We start from the raw sequence: 24,823 nt of genomic DNA, 5'->3' as shown, positions 1-24,823 counted from the left end.
TTCTGAACTTCCTGTTTGGCGTTGTCATGTTCTCAAATGTTCTCCTGTACTTGGATTCTCCACACATTCCATAAAAACATGCAAATTGTTTCACTGAAGACTCAAAACAGTCCATAGGTGTGAATGTCAGTGTAATGAAGACTTGTTTATGTGCCTGGAAATTGGCAGCGACCAGTCCAGGGTGTACCCTGCCACTCGCCCCAAAGTCAGCTGCGATAAGCTCCAGTTCACCCGCAACCGTAATGAGAACAAGTACTATAGAAAATGGACGACATGGCTGGCCTTGGCAGGGTCTTTTTGTCATAGTGTAGTGACATTTTGCCTCTCAAGATGTCGATGTTAATTGTCCCTTCCCTCCCCTTTTTGTAAATCTTCCAGTTTTTAATTTGAGCGTAGATATGCTAATTGTTCTCATCTTGTGCATCTTCTCTTTTGTATGCGAGCGGCCAGGCAGTGAGAGCAGGCGCTGCCCATAAATTGCTTTGGAAAGGACAGAGGGAGAGAGAGAGAGTGAGTGTGAGCGAGCGAGCACCAGGGCAGATGCACTGGCAAGAGAATTGTCTCCCCCCCCCCCCACCCTCCTCTCCCTGTCTCTTTTGCAGTGTGCGCCGATAAAAATCGGATGAACGTGAGCAAGAAGCGCCACCACCTCACATTTAGCTTCTCCTCGGAGCCAGCGAGTCCAGTTGTGCTGCAGGATTACGGTAGAGTAACTGGGGGGGTCTTTGAGGGGAAGAAAAAGGGAGGAGGGGCCGTGCTGAGCTGGTGGGCTTCCTTTGCCTTACAGACACATTTTATTGACTTGCTAATTGGATGAGGCACTCGGAGGAGAGGATGCGGTGACCGAGAGGAGCTGTTCTCCAGAGGACCGATGAGCACACGAGGAAGCGTTGCTGAAATTCTTCCGTTTTTGGGGTACATAACAACAGATGGGCTTTCCCCCCCCCCCCCCAGTAGCCGTCCTGCTGTGAATACCTGCTTTTATGCATGACATTGTCAAATGGAGACTCCAGCTGCAAGACGCATCGTGACAAGTGAATGATTTCCTTTTCTTCTCCTCGGCAGGCTCCCTTTTCACCTATTTTTATTTCCCTTTTGGATCGATCAGCTCCAGTTCCATCTGATGTCCTGTTTGATCGCCAAAGGAATCCTTCATTTTTTGCACAAGGACCGCTCTAATTGATGCGCGACAGAATGACGGTAAGAAACACAATTCAAGAAAAAAAAAGATAGGGAAATGTGACATTTGTGTCTTTTCCATGTTGCTGAATGGAATGTGTATTACCATCTACTGTATGTCATCTTCTATGCATTTGTGTCTACCTGTCAGATTTGTACAGAAGAGTTCAGGATATAAAGCAAGGAAGGGCTCATGAATGAATTAGTGGTAGTAGTATAGCAGTGTGTGTGGATGGGGATTAAGTAAGGCAAAAAAACTCAACAGTCTAGACTGGGTAAGACATTGAAATATATTCTAAAATTGTATCCAGCATCCATTGTCTTGTCTGTTTCAGTTCACTCCTGAGTTCTGCATGCATGGCCTGGTTGGAGAGAAGGAGTCACTGTGCTGAGGTCTTCTGTCCCAATGAGCCAAGCCGACAACCCACAGAGACGCACCACCTATCTCATCTCCCTCACCCTGGTGAAGGTTGAGGCTTTGCCAGAGGATGTAGCCGACCAGCAAGTCGAGAAGGAGGGGGAAGGGAGCCCCAAATCCAGGGAGGAGGTGAGACATGCCCCAAAAGAGGAGGAAGTATGCGCTGGTGGTCCACAAGTGTCGGATCAAGTGCACGTCAAGTACGGCAGCCCGATTGAGAAGAGGGCGAAAGCTGAGAGGAGAGAGCAAAAAGACATCGTCCCGCTCGCTAAAAGCAAGGACGCTGCCGTTGCCCACCCTCACTTGAGGCAAATGGTGAAGGTGTACAGCGGCAGCAGCTTCGAGACCACCGTCCGCAGAGAGGGGCCCCGTAACGACGCCTCGCGCCCCAAGACGGAACTCTACCGGGAGCCTCCCAGGCTCTTCCTAAAGGGCGAAAATGGAGCCGAGCTCAACAACCGCTCCCGGTGCAGCCTGCCCTTTTCAGTCAGCCAGCGCCCCGAAGTCCTGATGAGGTCGCATACGGGCGCCAACGCGGCAGGATGGAGGGACGCCAGAGAAGCCAGTTTGTATCACTCTGCCAAAACTCTGGAGAGGAGGGATAACCGCATCGGGGAGCAGTCGCCCTTAATGGCAGCTACGACTCTGGGGCCTTACAGGGCGTCTTGGGCCGACAACGACGGCAGAGGAACGCTCATCCGTCCCGCCGCTCCCCTCAGCGGAGGCTATTCGGGAATCATGAACAAGGAGAACTCTCACGAGGACAGATTTAAGGTTTCCTTGGTTACCTGCGACGTGAACCGGCCTCAAAGAAAAGCCACCAGTCGCACCCTAGATAACAGCGACCTACATTGCCTCTCGGAGGATGCCAGGAGAGGCAAAGAGGGCCAAGGGGGAACAATCCAGAGAGCCCCCGCCCGTGACCGCAAGATGCTCAAGTTCATTAGTGGGATTTTCTCCAAAAGTGCAGCTGTGCCCCCAAATGTCAGCACCACATCCGTCCTGTATCCCACTGTGGAGAGGGGCTCCAGCGAGGAGGAAGGTAAGTTCTTCATTGATTCATCTCTCGGAGAACGTGACAGAGATCTATGGCGGGCTCTCTGTACTTTTAACATACACATTGGCCTTCTAATTGGCCCATTATTTCACAGTGTGCCTTCCTTCCACAGTCGCTGACACGGTGATGCTACAGAGAAATGATCACATTCCCAAAGCAAAACCGTGATAACAAAAACACATCTTGATCACCTCTTACCTCTCTGAATTTAAATAAGGAGGCCGTCATACCTGATAGTGATTATATATTACCACCTCCTACCCGGTTCTCAGAAATGCTCTCACTGTTAAGCTCATTTTTTTTTTAAAACAGGCATATCTAATGTTATAAATAGTACATCTGATTAAAATCAGCTAGTGTCACGGTTGGCTGTGGTTTTGGACCCAAGTGTGTGTGTGTGGGGGGGGTTGGGTCAGAGAGAAAGGAAAAGTCCAAAACAAAAGGGTTTTATTAATTAAACAAAAACAAGGCGGTGCACAACGTGCCGACAAAAAACAACAAAGTCCTAAATCAAAGCAAACTCGAGTGGCATGACGAGGAACTAGCAAGACGTGGGAGAAACGACAACGGACCGACCCAGACTGGACAAACACAACACTAATGAGACACACCTGGGGAACACAATAGGCTGAGGGCACCGATTGGTCAGACACACTGGGAAGGGAAGAAACACAGGTGGACGTGATCAGACATAACGAGACAAGGGGAGAAATCAGGAAGACATGACAAACACCAACCACAGACAAAAACAACAAAACATACCCATAATAAACAAAATCCAACCCCTACAAAACCGAAACATAACAGCTAGACATTACCATTGTTGTTTCGGAATGGTGCAAACAATTGCCAGATAGGATCTAAAATATGAATGACTCTCTGAATATGTATATATAAATATGTAAAACACAAAATTGCAAGCATGTTTCATTAATATCTCTTACACAAAGTATAGTCCTTAGATATTAGTTAGAAGATAATATTTTGTCAACATTAAACATGCTGTATGCATATATATATATATATATATATATATATATATATATATATACATATAAATGAATCCAGCTGTTTTTATGCATCTCGGGGGGTGGCCATTTTGCCATTTGCTGTCGACTGAAGATGACATCATAGTTGCTCAGGGCTCAGGCAACGACCAATCACAGCTCACCTGTTTTCTGAAGCTGCGCAGTGATTGGTTGTGGCAAAACGGCTGACCCTGAGATGGATAAAAACGGCTGGATTTTGCGGCTTAATTCATATTCCACTAACACAGTATTAACCAGAATGCCATATTTAGATTAGTGGGGCTGCACAAAACATTTTATTGTCAAGAAATCTTTTCGGAGGGTGACTTCCACTTTAATACTGCTTCGTAACGCAATATTAACCAGAATACCACATTTAGACTACTGTAGTGGGGAATCATAGAACACATTATTGCCCAAAAAGCCCCATTTTGGTTGACTTCCCCTTTAAAAACTAATTTTGCTACTTGCTGTCAACTGAAGATGACATTATCTGTGCTGAGGAAACAGGTAACGACCAATCATGGCGCAGACCAAACCCAGAAAGCAGGTGAGCCGTGATTGGTTGTTATCTATTTTCTCAGCACAGGTGATGTCATCTTCAGTCGACAGCAAGTGGAAAAAATATGTTTTTAAAGGTACTGTATTAATTGTACATGAAAAATAATGAAGTTATCAATTAATTCTGGACTAAATATTTACTTTTTACTGCTGAAAATGGCTCAATGAGTTAAGTATCCTTTTAAAGTCCGACCAGGCGTTAAACCTTTTTAACTGCATATTCCATTTCCTAATACTACCAGTTATTGAGTTGTCATTCACAGAATTGTGTTAACAATACACATGTTCTGGGGGGGGCATGTTCTGACATGAATGTCTGTCATGTTTAACCTCTTGCTGCTACCTTTTCTTATACTTTCACAGTGGCAGCTCACAACAGAAATGAACTGCACTTGAAAATGGAGCATAGGCGATTTTACATGTAAAGCTGCCCGCCCAGTTGCCACCCCTGTTGGCAATGAAACTATCAACACTAAATTCTAAATTTTGATATAAATGTTCCTTATATTGTCTCTATAGTGTGTAGAAAAGTGGGTTTAGAATTTAGGCCTATCTTTGTTTCAAGAAGAAATGGTTACATCCACTGCCATTGTTTTTGTTGTCCCTCTTGAAGCGATTTTTTTTTTTTTTTTTTAAGTCAGTTGTACATGTTATAGTTCCCATTCATGGTGGAAAATCTGTTGAAGTGATTTATCTCGGTGACAAAAACCTGACATTTGAACAGGGGTGTGTTGACATTTTGTATCTGGTATAGCATGGAAAATCGGAAAACACATCATTTGACTAACATTTCAGGCAAGAGTTTATTTGTTGAGCGAATCGTCTTTTAGTTGTTTTTTTTAAATTGGCATTCATTGCTAATTGCATCCTGGCAGTTATTGACTGTGACTTTCAAAAAATCACAGAATATGACAATATGTCAAGCCTTTTAAATTAATCATGCTTAAATAACTCGCCTCAAGTGCGACTTTTTAAACAAACACGCTTTTACACTAAATTGCTAGCAAACAGGAAAATAGTTCGGTCTTGTCAAAAACAAGCAACGACATGAAATATTGATTTTCTCTATTAGAATATTAAGAACAAGATGCACCCTTTTATCAAGCCATAAACTGAAGGAAGTTGTCTATGATGGTGATTGTGGTATCGAAGCAAGCGCTGAATAATTTGTCAGGAGTAAGTGGGACATGAATAATTAAGGTCAGGGAGACACAGAGCTGTGTTCATGCAGAGAACGAGCTACTACTTCCTGCTCTCTGCGGCCTGGTCATCAGCATTCACACTGACGACACATTGACTCTTCGAGAGGAACGTCGTCTACGCTTCACCTGTAGTCTTTTGCATATTATGTTTTAAATAGCACAAATTGATACATACTCTATTTGCACACACACATACACGCAGAGGTGGACACAGCCTCTTTATGCCTCTCACATGTCGCCGCTACCGAGAAAGGCCATTCATTGTACGGAGGCTTCTGGAAAAGGGAGTTGCCATGGCAACAGCCAGCTGTGAGAATTGTTATTTGGTTGGTGGTGTGACGCTGATTGAGGGGAGTGTGGGGATTGCCCAAAGATGGAGGATTAGGGCGAGCGGTGGGAGGGGGACAGTCGTCAAACAGGTTTTAAGGTAGAACGTGTCCCCAGTGTGGCAGACGACGCGACAGTGTGGGTGCATTTTGCACAACATCACAAAAAAGACCTTCGGCGTGTGTGCGCGTGTGTGCAAACAGACTGAGTCATGCAGACCAACGATGGTTTCCATGGCCACATTAATGTTCATCTCTTAAGCAGAATCATCCTGGGTGCTTTTACATTAAAATGTATAGTGCAGGGGTCTGCAACCTGCGGCTTTGGAGCCACACATGGCTCTTTAGTCCCTCTCCAGTGGCTCTCTGTGGATCTCTTTAAAAAAAAAAAAAAAAAAGTATAAATTAATCATGTTTTTTACATATTTATTTTTATTTTTTTAAATGACGTATTATTTAAATGAATTAATGATTAAATGAAAAAAATACTAATTAAATATAAAAAAAAAAAATGTCAGTCCAAATTTTTAAGTTGTAAAAAAAAAGGGAGATGAGAGGTAGATGAAAAAGTTTTAAAAGTTACCTAAAAATTTCCAAAGAGTAACCATAAAATATCCAAAAACAAAAAAAGGCAGAAATTACCATGAAATGTCTTTGGAATTACCCAAAAATTTGTGCCTCCGTGGTGTCTTTCAGTCCAGTCTTTTCTAGCCACTGGTATTGTTTTCTCGATGACAGCCATTTTTTTCAATTTGTCGGTGTTACATGCCATGCAGGGGCTTGCCTTTCCATGACTGTCCATCTGGCTCCTTCTCCTTATTGGGCTCCTGTTGCCTGAGGCTTTCACTTTTCTTGATGTATTCGTGGAGACCTGCTGTTTCCAAATCATGTACATCCAATGAAAAAAAAATTGTAAAATGAAGTAAACACATTTTAAAAGATTTGAATGAGTGCATCAAATGCACTTTATAGTGATTATGACCCTATTAAGTATATTTTAGAAAATCAGTGGGACTATTTTCTTCTGTGTTTTTTTTTGTTGTTGAAAATGTAAATGTGAGAGTCAGGGTTTGTTTTGGACTGAATTTTCTTGTTTGGGTTTGCCTTTTTATGTCTAACTGGACACAACAGCACTGTATAGCAACCACCAGCACAGCAATAATACCTTGAATATGGCATTTAGAGTGTGTATATTGGAGAATGGGGAGTAAGGGAGGTATCAGCTGTTTTATGTTCACTGAGGGGAAGCTTACTGGCTCATACGTTGAAAACCTGTGTGATAGACGACAGCTCGAGGACAACAAGTCAGACAACGACGCCACAGAAATAAAACACACTGTCAGTGTGACATTTTAATGGGCTCCTCAGTCGTCATGATGTCTCTCTCATGAGAAGGAGCAAAGCGTAAGAGTCAAGAAGACCAACAGCAGTTTACAAACTTGGCTCCAGTTTGTTGCCCTCCAAACCACAAACCGCCACATTACATCGACGCCGCGCTGTATTTATGAACCACGTTCTCTTTTTTTGCCTCTAGCTGCATGCACCAGCAGTCAGGAATGGACCATCACTCAAACTGTACAAGAACTTCACCTGGTAAGATTGTCTGCTTTCATACTCAGAGCTTTGATATTACAATCGATTGTTAGTGACTTACTTCATGTGTGTGCGTGTGCGCCAGGCTGTGTTGGGAGGCCTGTGCAGTGGGAAGTCTGCGCTGGTCCACAGACACTTGACAGGAAGTTACTTGTCCCTAGAGAATGCTGAGGGTCAGTTTCGCTTCTAATCATCTCCGCATTCTTTCATGACAGACTGACTCATACACTCATTGACCGCAACATTTGGTACACAACCATAACAACTCACATTTCCACCTATAGGCAATTTATAATAACAACTCCTGGTGGAATTTTTTTGTGCATGTCTCACTGATGGATTTCACTGGAGAAAAAAAAGTCAATATTTACTTGAGTTTTGAGTACAGTTTATTTATTAAAAAGCTACTCAATGGTTGAGTAACAAACCTACAAATTTTTAGGTTGACAGACAGCCACTCTACCACCTGAGTCACGCCGCTCCTGCTGTGTGTTAGTATATTGATGGCGGAATCCTTGACCGGTTTTTGGTCTCATTTTGGACACACCAGCAATGCAGAATAGTGGCAAACAACAATCGTGACATGGCTCAGGTGGTAGAGTGGCTGAAGCTGAAGGTCATGAGTTTGTTTCTCAATGCTTGTGTAGCTTTTTAAAAATAAATAAATAAATAAAATGGTAAAATTAGATTTTTCTTCAAGTAAATATGACTCTTTTTTTTGTTGTTATTTCCTTCTTTTCTATGGCAAATTTGAATCATTATTCATATTAATTATCCAGGGCGTCAGTACATTAAAGACGTCTCGATTGATGGACAGAGCCATTTGTTGATCATCAGAGAAGAGACTGAACTCCCAGGAGCCCAGGTGAGTCGGGAACCGATGTAATGAGTCAGCCCTTCTCTCGTGTGTCGTGATCGCCTGCTCCTTGTCTGCCTGGTCTTCAGTTCGCAAGCTGGCTAGACGCAGTTATCCTGGTCTTCAGTTTGGAAAACGAGGCCAGCTTCCAGGAAGTGTACAAGATCTACCATCAGCTCGCCGCCCACAGGCCTGTCACCGAGATACCTTTCGTAGTCGTTGGCACGCAGGGTGAGAACGTTTTGAAGTATTTTTCTATCAGGAAGCCATTTTAGTTTGGAGTTCATTAGCACTGAGAAATAATTAACATTTAAAAGCATTCCAACAGCATTGTTGATTTTTTTTTACTTTCCTGAGATGAAATGTTCATTCAGATATGCTAATTTTCTGAATAATTGCAACTAATTAAAGGAATTAAACTGTTTTTAAGGAACAGCTTTTACTCCTTTTACCTGATTGTCAGTTTACCCTAAACCTGCTTCGCTGTTTGTCTAGCTCACACATACACCCACTCACTCCTCTCGCAAATCTGCTCTGAATATAAACGGTTCGACTGTCTGAGTCGTGCCTCGTGGGAGGCGGGAAAATGCATGCAGTGTGTCTCTGTATTTTCTGTGTGCATACATTTGCTGCTAGGTGAAGAAAGGTGTGCAAGTTCAAATGTAAACAGCCAAATATGGACTGGTTAACAATAACATACATTTCTCGAAATAATAGTTGACGACAGTAGTTCTGATCTACAGTCACGCCAGTCTAACCACCTAACACATAAGCAACACTTTTGTGAGGTCAAGAAAATCTACCTTCTACGGAAGAAACCTTGAAAATAGATTAATTGGATGTGATAAAGCTGTAGGGGATAACAGGGGATGTTCAGGGTTTTATCTACGTTTTCAGAGGCGTCTTACTCCCCAGCTTTGATTTAGCATTTATGTCTTCACCAGATAAGATCAGCAGCAGCAACCCCAGGGTCATCGATGATGCCCGGGCCAGGCAGCTCTGCTCAGATGTGCGCCGTTGCACCTACTACGAAACATGCGCCACCTACGGCCTCAATGTCAACAGGGTCTTCACTGATGGTATCTCAACACCCACGTTACAGGATTTAAAAAATGCGGGAAGCTGTTGTCCTTTTATTGGTGTAAATGATTTCTTCATTCATTTTGTTCCAGCTGCTCAGAAGATCATGGCTGCCAAGAAGCAAGCTGCTTTACTGGCTTCCTGTAAATCTCTTCCAAACTCTCCCAGTCACTCTGGAGGTTCGACCCCAGTGTCTGGTGTCTTTCCAGGACAGGTAAAGCATTGAAAAAAAAAGGTCACATTACTTTTATTATTGGCTACCGAATTTAAGCCAGTGCCAATTTAATTAAACACGGCAGTGTTAGAAGTGGTCTTAGTGGGCGTATGGTTCAGATCGACTTTCTACCCACCAAACTGTTACTCCACCAAATGCATCTCCAAGACACTCCTTCTGCTGCGCCAGCTCTCCCAGTTTGGCCTCGACCGATCTGCCAAATTGGCCCAAAAAAAAAAGTGCAGTGAGCCTTGCACTGATAAAAAAAATCAGGATCCGCCAGCATTTGCGCCACAGCGCAGATGTGCTGTTGAAAATAGAGCCCCAAGTCTGTGTTTCAATGTTAAATAGAGATGCGCAGTTCCACTGTGTGCTCCACCATGTGACCCTAGAACATGGGTTTGTTTAATAATAATAATATTGCATCAGATTTATGTAGTGCTCTCAAACATGCTTCACAATGGATACATTATTCATGCATTCACACATTCACACTGCGGTGTCGGTAAGCTACTTAATTAGCCTCAGCTGCCCTGGGGCATGCTGACGGAAGCGTTGCTGCCAGTGTGCGCCTACGGCCCCTCCGGCCACCACCAAACATTCACACACCAGTGTGAGTAGCACTGGAGGTAATGAGTGTGAAGTGCCTTGCCCAAGGACACAACAACACTTGACTTGGGGAGAGCAGGGATCAAACAGCCGACCTTCTGGTTACTGAACAACCGTCTCTACACCCTGAGCCACGGCCGCTTTTAGTACCGCTCTTGTGGCTCACTGTGGATCTCTAAAAAAAAATAAAAAATAAGAAAATAAAAATAAAAAAATAAAAATAAAAAAATAAAAATTGCAGAATTTTTGTTAATACATAATTATCTTTATTTTTAGATAAGATATTATTTTAATGAATTAATGATTTAGATTAAAAATGTAGAATTATTATTAAAAAATGTCAAAGTCCAAAAATTTTTGTTGTCAGAAAAAGAGAGACAAAAGATAGATGAAAAAGTTTTTTGAATTACCTGAAAAAATGTCCCAAAAGCGGAAAATTTGCATAAAATGTCCACAAAATTTCCCAAACAGTTCGAAAATTAATTTTTAACAAGGCAGAAAAGATTTTTTTTAAGTAATTGTAAAATGTCAACAACAAAATAATAAATCCTGAAAATTCAGAAATTGATTTAAGAAAAGGCAGAAAGAAAATGTTAAAAGCGTAATTATCAAATGTAAAAACAAGAAGGAATCCCGAAAATATATAAAGAATACCATAACATGTCCAGTAAATTGCCCCCAAAATGTCAGAGAATTGATAACAAAAAAGGCACCAAAAAATTGTCAAAAAATTGACATGAAATGTCTAAAAAGAGGCAGAAAATTACCATGATATGTCCATAAAATTTTCAAAAATGTAAGAAATTTGACAGAAAGGCAGTCTACAAATGTAAATTGAAAAATGTGAAAAATTATAACAACAAAAATCCAAAAACAGAAGATTAAATGAAGAAGAAAATGAATCTCAAAATATTGGATGCTGCATTTTTTTTTTTTATTGTGTAGCTCAAATTAGCACCGTCTTGGGCCCTCAGTACATTAGACTAACACTAACACACTGTTTCCTTCATCACAATCTTCAATCTTCTCCAGACAAATTTTGGATTATTTATTTGGCCTAAAATGACTCTTTTGACAGTAAAGGTTGCCCTAAAACATGTTTCTGATTAAAGACCAAATTGTCAGCCATTATAGAATACATAAATTATTTGCACTATGGGGTGAATTCATAGCCACGTTAAATTAATTAATTAATAAAACTATATACTAATAGGAGAAAAAAACTATCTGAACTTGATCATTAATTATGTATACCATATTTATTTTCTTTTTTTAAATTGCAACCACGTATAAGCTCTTCTCCCCATATAAATGCAGTTGTTTGAAAAATCATTTTCAAATGTGTGATAACTGTAATTCCCCCCACCCCCCATTAAAAAAAAAATGTTTCATTTATTTGTAATTTTCCCCACATAGATTTTGTTTTTTTCTATTAACCTTCGAAGAAATGGCACCCAATAAAATTAAAGTACAGGAAATAATTACACTCCTTGAAAAGTAATGTGGCTCATATCACCCTTCAATAAAAATGGTATTTGTGTTAATTACAGTTTTTACAAGCATGGTCATGGGAAATATTTAATATCATTTCACACACGGCGCTATTAACTACTGCCTCGACTCGATGAAGATCTTTTTCCCCTCTCTCCGTGTCCCTCTCTTTCATTTGCAGGCCAGTAATGGGGGTCAGAGTAGCGATTACTCCTCATCACTTCCTTCCACCCCCGTGATTAGCCATAAAGAGATTGGCAGGTCGGCAAGAGGGGAGAAACAGGACAGCGGCACTCCTGGCTCAGTCCGCAGTGCCACCCGCAGACGCACCGCGCGCTTTTCGGTAAATATATGCCAAGCACAAGCATGTAAATATGTTTAACCAATTGAAAACAATAAAGCTGGCTGTATCCATAATTAAATACATTAGCTGAGTCACCCTCAACCACAGAGGTTCTTTTTAATTGGCCTGCGTGGGGTATGAATGTTGTAATCCCTTTGTTTTCTCTGAGGGCTCCACTCAATTAGCAGTGTTAGCAAGTTAAGTCTAATTTGTCAGCTGGTGTGACTATAATGTGCAGTAGGTGTCATTTCTGTAAAATGGCAGCCATGCGAATGACTTGTGACCTTTTCATTATGTAGCTCACTTCTCTGCCAGTGCTAGCATTCTTCCCTTTTTCATTGTTTTTTATGTTAAGAGGATTTCACATATTTTTGTATATTATTGATGATTTCTAAAATTGTGACATAATAGTGGCGGTATTAAGAGGCATATAAATTAAAGCGGATTCATCTGCCTAACCACTTAAAGTTATCTCCATGATTTGCACAAGGCTGCTCATGTTTCTTGATTAATAATGGCCGCTTAAGAATCGAAAATAATCCTCACAATTTTGTTGGATTTACTACATAATTGCTCTGTTTTCTGTTTTTAGCATCGCTAACTCTGTAGCGTTCTTTATGTCGTCTTAAAGCATATCGTTAGCTGTGAGACGGTGTATTTCATTGCCGCTGCTAACGTAGCTTTATCGTGCTAGCAGAAGGTTGCATTGCTTGCGCGTCGTTAGCTGTGAGACAGACTGTTTCAGTGCCGCAGGCCAGCTGGAGATGATACGGTGGTGAGCCAGCAGCAGAAGGAGAGAATGAAGATTGCTAGGCCTGTGCGTACTCCACAGAAGCTGAGATTTGTATTTATTTTTTTGGTTGGTTTTCTCAAGGTGGCAAAGGCAAGAACCAAGTTAGTTCTGGCCAGGACATTTCATACTTCATGAAAAAGTCAACTCTTGTGGCCGTGCTTTTGTTATTTGAGCTTTTAGTGAGGATTTAGCTGACTCAATTCCACCTTATATATTAATATATTAGGTGCGAAAATATCATTGGGAAAAATATAGCTTACAGTGTATGTGAGCCAATGTACTATATTCCCATGCAGGTTGTTCTGGAATGTACATTATGTTTACATTTCTGTATGAAAAGCAATAAAAACATTCTGAAATAAAAAAATATATATAATTATATAAATACCATCAATTTGATGTTGCAATTATAGAAATCATTACTATATGTCTATAGGGGGCGGCCATTTTACAGAAATGAAAATGACATCACAGTACTAAGGGCTCAAGTAACGACCAATCAGGGTTCAGCTTGTTTTGTGAGTTTGGTCATGTGGCGTTCGCAAGCTGGGCGGTGATTGGTCGTTAACTGAGAAACTGTGATGTCATTTTCAGTCAACAGCAAGTGGCAAAATGGATAAAAACGGGTGGATTGTGCTGCTTTATTCATATTCCACATATGCAATATTAATCCGAATACTATGTAAAGACTAATGGGGCCGCATAGAACACATTATTGAAATAAATAAATAAAACATTCACATACATGTATCAACTGTTGGAAATAGATTAATACAATTTCATGGAGAGAAAAAATAGTGTAATTCAGGTTGTAAATGTAGGTCAGTGCTTCTAAAATGTTTAGGCTTTTTTTTTTGTCAAAATGTGCCCTGTCTCTCATTCAAAAGGCTCCAGCACACCCTAATGAAGATCCTAAAGAAGACGAGCACTTCTAAAAAAAAAATGATGTGATGTATAACAATTAGAGGTTTAAAAATATTACTGGAAAAAAACCTGCCTAACCGTCGTACCATGGTGGAGTTTTGACACTTGAATTAATTAAATATCTTTCATTTCCTATGGGACATGTACTGTTCCCAGCGCACAATGTGTAATAGTTTCAGCATCACCACACTTTAAAGCACGTTTTTGTCCCCTTGTGTTTCCTTCAGGGTCGAAGAGGCAGCGACTCAGCCAGGCGAAGTGCAGACTGCAAAGGAGATGTGGGAAGCGGGCGCTTCATTCCCATCAAGCAGGTAAGACAAAGATGCAGAATACAAATCTAGTGCATCCAATGAACTTCAGCAGAGGACATCACAGCACGACTCCCTTCAAATGACACACGTAGCGACACCTGTCATTGTGTGAATTAATGCCATACCCCATATGGGTAAATAATACATTGTGGGTGTTTTTGGCTGCCACCAGCCATCACGCTGCCTTACGGTGTGAGATGAACACACAAGATCTTAACAGCGCATTTCCCCCTTTTTTTTTTCCTGTGACCTCTACCAGGGTTTCTTGCTCAAGCGCAGCGGGAACTCACTCAACAAAGAGTGGAAGAAGAAATACGTCACTCTCTCCAGTGACGGCATCCTGTCATATCACTCTAATGTCAACGTGAGTGTGTTTTGACAGCACTTTTGAGGGTTTGCGATGTTGAAGCATCAGCCAACTGGTAGTAGGTTGTAATGGAGGCTGTTTGATTTTGGCAGGACTACATGCTGAATACCCCCGGGAAAGAAATGGATCTGCTGCGAGTGACTGTGAAGGTGCCAGGAAAGCGCCCCCCTCGTGCTGTACCTACTGGCGGCCCTCCAGTCGGGCTCAACGGGAGGGTCAAAGATGGGCAGGGACCTGAGGGGGTCAGCCTGGGTGAGAGAAAATGTCTTATCCCTTTGTCGGATATAAAATGTCCAAAAAATATGTTGCCATGACTAAACATTGCCAACACCAAATCCTCTTTGTTGCTAGAAGAGCTGACCTCCACCAAGGCATTACAATGCTAATTTGGATTAGCACCAAATTGTTGGCTTTCAGCAATGCATAACCCTTGTAGGTTGCTAAATTTGGTCAATTCATGTTTTATTTAATAAGAAATTCAATAAAATGCATCAAATTTGTACACAGTATGCCCTCATCGGGGTTTCAGGTGAGCCCTGTGTGGAAAAATGATTGCTACATTTGTTTTGTCAGTCCATAGAATATAATGTAATCATGTAAAAACACTTGGGTTTAGTCAGAGAACGTGAACATAAATACTGTATGTGATTAGCCATAGTAATTCATGATTTAAAGGGAAAGCCAACCTTAAACATTTCTTGACAAAAATATGTTCGATGTGACCTCACTAGTCTAAACATGTCATTCTGATTAATATTACATTTGTGGAATATGAGTTATGCAGCAAAATCTAGCCATTTTTTTCCATCTCAGAGGGTGGCCATCTTGCCACTTGTTGCCGATTGAAGATGACATCACAGTTACTCAGTGCTCAGGCAACGGCCAATCACAGCGCGCCTGTTTTCTGAAGCTGAGCTGTGATTGGTTGTTACCTGTGACCTGAGCAACTGTGATGTCATTTTCCCTCGACAGCAAGTGACAAAATGTCCGCCTTCTGATATTGATGAAAACGGATGGATTTTGTTGCTTGACTCATATTTGACTAATGCAATATTAATAATAATACCGTATTAAGACTTGTGGGGCTGCATAGAATATAATATTGTCAAGAAAATTTTTGGGGGGTTGACTTTGCCTTCAACAAGGGGTGTAAATTCTTTTTCACACAGGGTGAGGTGGCTTTGAGTAGCTTTTTCCCCCCTTAATAAATCAAATCACCATTTAAAACCAGACAAACATGAGGCAGAACATGCAAACTGAAGGGTCTGAAACCTGATTCCAACCCAGAACCTCTTGACTTTGAGTTGGACACGATAAACATTCCTCACCGCACAATGAAAAATTCTTTGACATTTTATTCACTCTTTTGGAGTCTTTTTCATCACTCAGCCTTTTATGGAAATCAATCAAGTCGCCTCATAATCCTGCTAACAAACAAGCAAATGGCCATGAAAAAATCCTAAGCGACATAATTGTTTTAAAAACCCAATGATTTCCGCCACCCTGACTGCCTGGTGGAAGGCACTAGAAATTACAAAAGCCCAAGTGGAGCCCTGTGGGCTCTCTCCCCTATGGCATAACCCCGACTTTCAACTTAACAACCAACCGTTTTATTTAGGTGTGTGGGAGCAGAAAGCAATTACACATCTCCACCATCTCTTCTCAGATAATATGTTTATATCATATGCATCCTTGCTCCAAAAATACAAAATAAAAAACGGAAATTTTTTACATTATCTACAAGTTAAAAATATGATAAAGAAAAAAATTCCAACACTTCGGGGTACGCTCCAACCGCCTGTTTTAGCTAAAGATATTAACAAGCTTTCCCCGACAACAACAAAAAAACTTTCAAAAATATATAAGTTACTTTCATATACTGATAAAATGTCTGTCGATGTCGAATGTCGAAATGGGAGACAGTCTATAGCACCGGAATCTGACTTTTGGATTCAAGTTTGTGAAAACGCATTTAAAATGACAAAACACACAAATTTACAACTTATCCAATATAAAATTATCCATAGAACATACATTACTCAATATATGATGAAGAAAATGGGAATCTCAGACTCCGACATTTGTCTCCAATGTTTACAAAACACTACAGACACTTATGTTCATGCTTTATGGTTATGTACTCCGGTTATGTATTTCTGGACTAAAGTCTATTTTGGACTGTAGGAAACCTTTATCTCCAAACTTGTGTTTGCTAGGTGACCTAACAACAACTGACTTACCACATAAACAATTTCAATCTACACTTGTAGCCCTTACTATCGCAAAAAAAACAATTCTTGTTAACTGGAAAAATAAACAAACTCTGAATATCGACCAATGGTCCAACCTCCTCATAAATCACATTTTAATGGAAAAAATATCTGCCTCAAATAAAAACCAAATATCAAAATTTATAGAAACATGGTCTACGTATATAGAATTTTTTAACCTAATTCTGGTTACTTAATTCTGCCTGTTAGCGAGAGCCACCACATCGTGATAACTTACATTGATGTTTCTGCATTTGGCAATTTATTATTATATTATATTATTAGTATGGGATTTTTTTTAATAGGTTTTAGGTGAACTAATGAATACACACACGCTCGCACGCACGCACGCACATACACATACTCACCCACATGCAAAAAAAATAAATTATATATATATATATAAAAATTTAAAAGGAGAGCAATGATGACATGTCAAATCGAATGAACAATACTGAGCTCTCCAGTAACAAAAAAATAAAAATAAAAATAAATCCTTGGCTGAGCAATTAACTATAGCAAGCAGTATTATCAGATGGGGGATGAATATAATTGAGCTGTATTTGTTTGGGAAATTTCAGTTTTTACAGCAGCAAGGAGACACAAAGAAAATGTTTAGATATACTGTATTTTAAAATAAAAGATATCTATTGCATAAACAATTGCAAAGAAGTGGCAAATTAGTGGTACTTGAACATGAATTAATGAATAAATTCTATGCTCTTGTGAATAGGAAGACGCGGCATCCTTGGATGGGCGCCTGTGTATGAATAAATAAATCATATTGACACTGCTATGAATAGGATATACAGCGCTGTGTTGATTATCTAGTCTGGAAGCACAAAGAGGATCTTTTTTTTTTTAACTTATACATTCACTCCTTGCTTGTCGTAGTTCCTGTCAGCGCCAGCAGCCTCCTACAAGTGGACGACATGGAGGGACTTGGGGGCGGTCTCTTTCTCAGGAGCAACAGAGGCGTGCAGCGATGTTCCTCCAACGTCTCCAACCACGCTCAAAGTGTCGGTGAGGGGAAGCAACAGAATTCTTATGTAACATAGTGCGAGATGATTCAGTGTCTGTGAACGTGTTAGCAGACTCTGCAGTTGAGGGCGTGTCCAGCTCCTCGTCCACCAAAGACGTAGGCTCCACGTCCCCAGTGGAGGACAGGAAGAAGCATCGCAGGAAGAAGAGCATGAACCAGAAAGGGGACGCCACCATTGGCCAAGCAGAAGGTGATGATGAGCTTCTCCGTATTATAAAACTCACAAATAAATATGAAACAATTAGTTTTGACTGATTGTTTGTTGTTACACCAATTTTATATTTAAAATAAATATACATTATAGAATTCTTGCAATGTTAATGATTTCAGCTTTCTCCCTCCCCTCTTTATAGCCAAACGCAAAATGTGGAAACTTAAGAGCTTTGGTAGCTTAAGGAATGTAAGCAAAACAGGTAATGTGCCCTATCTTTGTCCTCTTTTGATGAATCTTCTGGACTTTTATTGCACCATGTCTTATATTGTATGTGATGTGCTACTGTTGGCAAGACTATGTTGCCACTGAATATTACATACAGACTACTGGTGTGCTTGTCTTTGCTCAAAACATTAACAGTTTAAGTGAAGTACACGGATTAAAATGTAATGTGGTAATATTTTAAAAGTTACAATATATTTTCACCTTTTTTTGATAAGTCTTTTCTCCCGTTCAGGTCTACTTTTTGCTAACTTTAAACAGTCACACAGTCGACAAATATTACTCCTTTTGTTGTGACTTGGGTTTCTTTAAGTCCCGCCTCCTGCACAAGGTAACTGTGCTGTCATTGGTCGACATTTCGGTTACTGTCACTTAGGGGTCAGTTGAACCGATTAACATCTTTACTACTGCACATTTAATGCTCTAAGTCAGCTAATCACTCGTCATGTTTTTGGCATCATGTCTTCTAATTAACCAATTTACAGAGGACTTTCGAGCCTCTCATCTACCAAGGCCGCCGAAGTATAACGCACTGTGGAGAAGCGAAAAGTGCGAATGTCTGAAATGTTAGCTGGTCATGGAACAGCCTAGCAGTTAGCCTAGCAGTTAGCCTAGCTAGCTTGTGCTAGCCCACTTGCCTCGATAATGTTGAAGAATGTCGTGCAGTGAAACTCAATCTTTATCACCAAAATGTAATGTCTAAAAATGTTTAGACAACAATTGTGTGGAAACAAGAACTTTATTTATCAGAAGTTGTGAGAAACATACAACACACGCTAACATCATGAGCCTAACTGAAAGTAGTATACTTTAAGTACATAATAGAGTATACTTAAGTATACCTAAGTTTGTTTGTTTTACTTGTTCTTGTACAAAAAGTAAACTTTAAGTAAACTCCTTGGGACTAAATTGGCCCATTTTAGTACACTTAAAAGTATACTTAAGTATATTATAAATTATGTTAATAAGCATAAACAGTAAATTCTGTAGAGTAAATTTGACTCTATTTAGAAAAAAATGGACTCTATTTTGAGTGGGATCAAAAAGACTCTGTTTTAGAGTAGGCTAATATTTACACTTGGAAGTAAGTAAAAAATATATGTTTATATTTTAAAGTCACTTGTGCCATTTAAGCTATACTAGTGTTGCTTTACAAAACTGACGTCAATATAAGCTAGTATATGGCTGCTTGTGTGCTACAAGCGTGTGGAAATATTTGACCAAAATGAGACTCCTAGCAAGTCTATCTTCAACAAATGAAATTAAAACAGTCAAACACAGAAACGCATTTTATTTAAATTAAATAAAAACTTTTCATCACATTATAGTCCACTACACAAAAAACTTTAGTAGTTCAACCCCTGTCACTCCTATACTGGACCAACGAGAATGCCAGTCAGCAGATAAATCTTTTTTATGTTTTGGTTATATTTTGTATATTGAAGAACAGAATTCATATTTTTGGGTTAATTGTCATACTTTATAATTACAGAATTACTTAAATAAAGAAAAGTATCTAAAAAAAAAATAATGCAGATGTTCCAATTCTAGGATAGTAATATAATTAGCCATGTATAACTTTTTTGTGTGTATTAACAATCGTGCAGGTCAATTCAAATAAATAGGGCAAAATACAGTAACCTGCGATTGAGAGCTTGTATGTTTCTGTATTGCGTGTGTGACAGATGAAGAAAACAATGACTTCCTCATTGTGTCGAGCTCTGGCCAGACGTGGCATTTTGAAGCCCAGAGTGTGGAGGAGAGGGATTCTTGGGTGCAGGCCATTGAGAGTCAGATCTTAGCCAGCCTGCAGCTGTGTGAGAGCAGTAAGAACAAGGTCAGACACACACACACATATGCAAATGCATACTTCCTTTAAAATCTTGCTCCTCCTGTATTTAATGGTGTCTGCCGTCTGTTTGCAAAAGAAAAATACAATAAAACATCTCATCCGTGATTCATGACCCTACAACACTGTCGTGATGGCTTTTGTCAAAAAGAAAAAGACAGTTTAATTGATTTTGCACCGCTGAAGCCACTTCATCACTAGCGTGTCATGATTTCGGGCCTGCTCAATGTTGTCTTGTGCTGATATCCGCACTGCAGCAAGGACACATCCTCGGATGAGTGCTTAAAAATGTAATTTCCTCCGATATCACAAGTTAATGCAATGATGCAGTTCTTTTTTTTTTTTTTTTTTATGGGAACAATTTACCTCGGGTCAAACCCTTTTTAATATACTCATAGACGTTTTTTCACAGGCAGATTTGAAAAGGACATCTTTCACTGTACACTTTGTGTTTTTCACAGGCCCGCAAGAATAGCCAAAGCGAGGCGGTGGCTCTGCAGGCGATTCGCAACGCAAAAGGGAACAACTTCTGCGTCGACTGCGATGCTCCCAGTTAGTGACATCTTTTTTTGCCTTCCGTGTCACATCTGGCTGCTGACTATTTCAGAGCGATTCATGTATCAATCATCGTTCATCTTCTTGCTGCACTCATTTGAAGATGAAGAGCGCTTAACAGAACAATAGAACAAAGTCGCCCATTAGTTATTGAGTCATTTCTCACATTCTTGCACACTCGACTGATCACAGCGTGGGGAGGAAAAAATCTCAGAATGAGACAGCGCATTACAGAAATCTGTGTTAAAATCTTGATTACAAGCTGCAAAAAAACACTTTCATGTCGTGTTAATTGTTACACCGAATATAAAATTGGGTCACCATGATGTGGGAGGAAGGAGACTTTTCTCCACACGAACAAAAAAAATCTCTCAGTGGTCTACTTTTGGAACAAATTTGAAAACATATGAAATTATTGAATCATATAAAGATTTAAAAAAGAAGAAAAAAAAGCCTTTTTTTTATACTCTAGTCCAGTGACAATAATAGGATTGTATCAATATAACTTTTTATATGATTTAGTTAGCAGATAACATGAACAAAATATTCGAAACAGCTCGGGATAATGCAGTGCTGTTGTACACCAATCACTGCAAATTAAGATATTTAACAACTCATTCAATCCCAGCCATTTTCACTGAAGCAACCCCCTTTGCTCCCGACTGTTTTACTGGATTTTGACTTGATTTTGCAAAGCCCACAGAATATTGTGTTCTATTGCTATAAAAACATGGAACCTACCAAAAGAAAGATTAGAGTTTCTTCTTTCATCAGGAAAAATATATATTTCTATATGTTTCTGTTTTGCAGCAATTAGCATTAGAATATAGCTAAATGTAATCAATATTCACATTCCTGGTGAAAACTGACAAAAAGAGCTTGTTGCAACATGGCCCTGGCTGATCTCTTATACTCTGTTGCCATCTGCTGGCCGTTTTTTGTAATAACTGCCATTGCTTTAAGCCGCCTATTCATGTCAAAATCTGCATCAAAGCCCAAAAACATTTTTGAAATTGAAAAAATGGGTAAATATGTGTTTGGGATTGAAGGGTAAAGTATTAAAAAATAAACGTTTTTACACGTTTTTGGGTTTGAATGAGTTAATACCTCTACAACAGTGTTGATAAAAAAATTAGCATTATTATCCTTGTAAAAGCATAATTTTGGATACAACGTTTGTATTGAATCTTATTAAACTGTGATTAGTTAAGAACCACTGGTTTAGTATCTAAGGAAATTGTTACACTCTAAAAACAGTTGGGTCAAAAATAACCCAACTGTGGGGGAAAAATGGACCAATGTTCTACTTGGGTCTATTTAACCCAACTTTGACTTTTAGTGTAAAACAACTCATACAAATTGGTCAGATTCTTGACTTGGGTCAAAAAATTTAGTCATTTTGTATAAAACAACCCAGAAAGTTGGGTCAAATTGACGCATAAAGTGGATCGGTCCATTTTTTTAAATCCATAATTGGGTTACTTTTGACCCAATTGTTTTTAGACTATAGTTAGCGTTGATTAAAGATTGTGATTGTCTTGTGTTTTTTCTTCCTAAGATCCTACGTGGGCCAGTTTGAACATCGGCGCCCTCATATGCATCGAGTGTTCGGGAATCCACAGGAACTTGGGGACGCACGTTTCGCGCGTTCGCTCTCTTGATCTGGACGATCTGCCACGAGAGCTCACGCTGGTCCTCAGTGCCATTGGCAACCACATGGTTAACTGTATATGGGAGGCGCGCACCATGGGCCACCGGAAACCCCCACCTGATGCTACCCGGTAATGACTGTACAAATAATATTTGTATTTATTGTTTATTTTGCTGTGGACATCAGAAAAACATTGGACAAACAAGATGCATTGCTGTGATTATTTTAGCAGAAGTTGAACTTAATTGATTTGATAATCAATTATTTCAGCGATTTCTCAGGTAATTGCGCCTTTTGCTGTAATTACATAAAACTTTATTTTTGTCATTTTTAAGTTTAAAGTTGAAACCTTGGGCTTTTTTTAAAGTATGTTATCAGTTTTTAAGTACTCCCTGGAAGTCAGACATTTGTTGGTGACGGACCAAAGTTCAAACATGCAAATGGCCAAATATTGGTTCTGGGTGACACAAATATGTTTTCTTTTTTCATTATTAGCGTAATTAGAGTTTTAAGGAAGAAATTAAAAAAAAAATTTCAGGTCGACTTGACAAAGTCAGCATTTGAAAAACTCTGACCAACCAATCAGAAGAGGGAAAAATGTTGACATTATTGTGGGCCAATAATGATCTAATAACATCCCTAATTTAAAATAAAGAAAGAAAGAAACACATTATAGTTACCAGAGATGCTTATTATTAAAATGACTGTGTGGCAATAGCTACAGACACATTTTGCTTGTCCAACTTGACTGTAACGAAATTGACTCTGATCAACCAATCAGAGGACATAAAATTGCTGATGTTATTGTGGGGCCATCTTTCTGGCGAGTTGAGTTTGAAATCTGATTGGTTAACGACAGAATTGCTGATGTCATTTAAGATACATCTGCCAGAACTACTGATTCTGAAGCAGAACAGAGTGACAAGTCAGGTGAAATCTGAATGGACAATAAAATCCAACATTCACATATGTACTAAGAGAAACAATACAAAATGAAGAAAATAGGCTGTTAGGAATCAATTCATACACTTCTAGGGAACAACTATTACAACATTAGAAATACTGATTAGTGCTTCTTATACTGTTTCAGCCTGCTGGCAGCTTTCTGTCCCTGAAAGCCCCCAACTTTTATTTTCTTTACTTTTTCCAGAGAGGAACGAGAGTCGTGGATTCGAGCCAAATATGAGCAGAAACTTTTTGTGGCGCCGTTGCCTCCTCCCACTCCCAACGAGGGTCCCGACATCACACTGTCCGGTCGTCTTCTGCTGGCTGCGATGGAGCACAATCTCCCCAAACTGCTGCTTCTCTTGGCCCACTGCACTAAGGAGAACATCAACGGCCCCCCCAGCATGGCGCTCTCCTCCCGGTCCCTTCTGGCGCTGCGGCTGCCCGGCTCGGCCCTTCACGCTGCCTGTCAGCAGGCCGACGTGGTGATGACGCAGCTTCTCGTTTGGGTCAGTGTAGACTTTACTCTTTTATTATTCCCTAAAAACAACTCAAAATGACGCCATTCGTAGCTAAATCTCTGGCAACAAAAGTGTGTACACCCATAAGTTGAAAATTGTCCCTCCCCAGTAGCATGTGACTCGTTAGGATAACAATAGGGAGCAGGTGTGTAAAATTTGGTGTTTTAGCTGCCACACACTCTCATACTAGTCACTGGAAGTTCAACATGGCACCTCATGGAAAATAACTCGTTGAAGACCTGAGATGGATAAAAACGGCTGGATTTTGCTTCACAACTCATATTCCACAAATGTAATATTAATCAGAATTGAGGTCACATGTAACCTATTATTGTCAAGTAATGTTTAAGGTTGACTTCCACTTTAAAAAAACACTGCGACCTTGAACTAACCCTGACGTGAAATCAACATTCGCGAGCGTTCACCCCACAATGGGATACGGGCTTTAGGTGTATGCAGGTGTAATTGATTGAATTGTCACACACGTTCTCAAATTGTGAATCCTATTGTTTTATGTCTCCTTGTCAGTATGGATGTGACGTTCGATACAGGGACGCTCAGGGCCAAACAGCGCTGACCCTGGCTCGCATGGCGGGCAGCCAGGAGTGCGCCGACATCCTGCTGCAGTACGGATGTCCCAATGAAGCCGCCCCTTCCGTCGCCGCAACTGCCGGATTCGCATCGGCAGCCAACCCAGGCTTCCCCATCGGCGCGACGCCGAACCTGACGGTCGCCACGACGCTCAAGGTCTCGCACAGGGGCGGCGCTAGCTTCAGCTACAATACGTCGAGAAAAGCCGTGTCGTAAAACAAAAACAGGAGTGTATTTTTTATTTTATTTTTTTTTTAAAGATGGTCGTCAGATTGTGGCCTACACGTTCAGAATGGAGGAGCATTTGGCCAGACGTTGCACTAGTGTTGTGACACAAGCTCTAATAGTGATAGAGTGAAGAAAACACACAGACTGGCACATACTTGTTTGTGGGGGTGGGGGGGGGATCTCAAGTCCAAATGTAAAGAACTGCAATAAGCTAATGAATTGTTCTGTATGTATCTGATTGAAATGCCATCACTTTACTGGTATTTCCAAGAGAGTGTATATATTGTGTTGCACTCAACGCAGCCAAACAGATTCAATTTTCAAGTTGCGCGACAAAGGCTGCTTTCGTTTTAATTGAAAATCTAGATATGATGGTAGAGTTC

The 24,823-nt window shown here is 40.2% G+C and overlaps 1 protein-coding gene across 3 annotated transcripts; it reads left to right on the top strand.

The window, feature by feature from the left end:
• Positions 1–578: 578 nt before the first annotated feature.
• LOC144056387 (arf-GAP with GTPase, ANK repeat and PH domain-containing protein 1-like) lies at positions 579–24,465 on the top strand. 3 transcript variants are annotated; one of them, XM_077573169.1, is made up of 21 exons: positions 579–704; positions 788–1,200; positions 1,515–2,639; positions 7,306–7,364; positions 7,450–7,537; positions 8,144–8,229; positions 8,310–8,451; positions 9,165–9,299; positions 9,393–9,514; positions 11,796–11,957; positions 13,902–13,985; positions 14,245–14,349; positions 14,445–14,604; positions 17,517–17,645; positions 17,717–17,854; positions 18,018–18,077; positions 19,786–19,937; positions 20,411–20,501; positions 22,063–22,285; positions 23,306–23,609; positions 24,150–24,465. In XM_077573169.1, exons 3-21 carry the CDS (start codon positions 1,586–1,588, stop codon positions 24,426–24,428), a joined length of 3,573 nt encoding a protein of 1,190 aa, XP_077429295.1. In that variant the 5' UTR covers positions 579–704; positions 788–1,200; positions 1,515–1,585; the 3' UTR covers positions 24,429–24,465. The 3 variants fall into 3 exon arrangements, with proteins under 3 accessions (XP_077429295.1, XP_077429296.1, XP_077429294.1); XM_077573170.1 differs by lacking the exon at positions 579–704 and having other exon boundaries at positions 720–915; positions 1,066–1,200; XM_077573168.1 differs by lacking the exon at positions 579–704 and having other exon boundaries at positions 720–1,200.
• Positions 24,466–24,823: the final 358 nt, after the last annotated feature.

This window comes from Vanacampus margaritifer, chromosome 8 (genome assembly GCF_051991255.1).
Source record: "Vanacampus margaritifer isolate UIUO_Vmar chromosome 8, RoL_Vmar_1.0, whole genome shotgun sequence".
In the NCBI taxonomy this organism is placed as follows: Eukaryota; Metazoa; Chordata; class Actinopteri; order Syngnathiformes; family Syngnathidae; genus Vanacampus; species Vanacampus margaritifer.
This window is presented reverse-complemented; position numbering and strand designations above follow the sequence as displayed.

Bases quoted from the DNA above. Each gene is read 5' to 3' on its own strand.
- LOC144056387 (XM_077573169.1), top strand. From the start codon at position 1,586: ATGAGCCAAGCCGACAACCCACAGAGACGCACCACCTATCTCATCTCC. The intron at 8,230-8,309 runs GTGAGTCGGGAA...CCTGGTCTTCAG, and splicing joins CTGAACTCCCAGGAGCCCAG to TTCGCAAGCTGGCTAGACGC. The intron at 18,078-19,785 runs GTAATGTGCCCT...CGTGTGTGACAG, and splicing joins AAGGAATGTAAGCAAAACAG to ATGAAGAAAACAATGACTTC.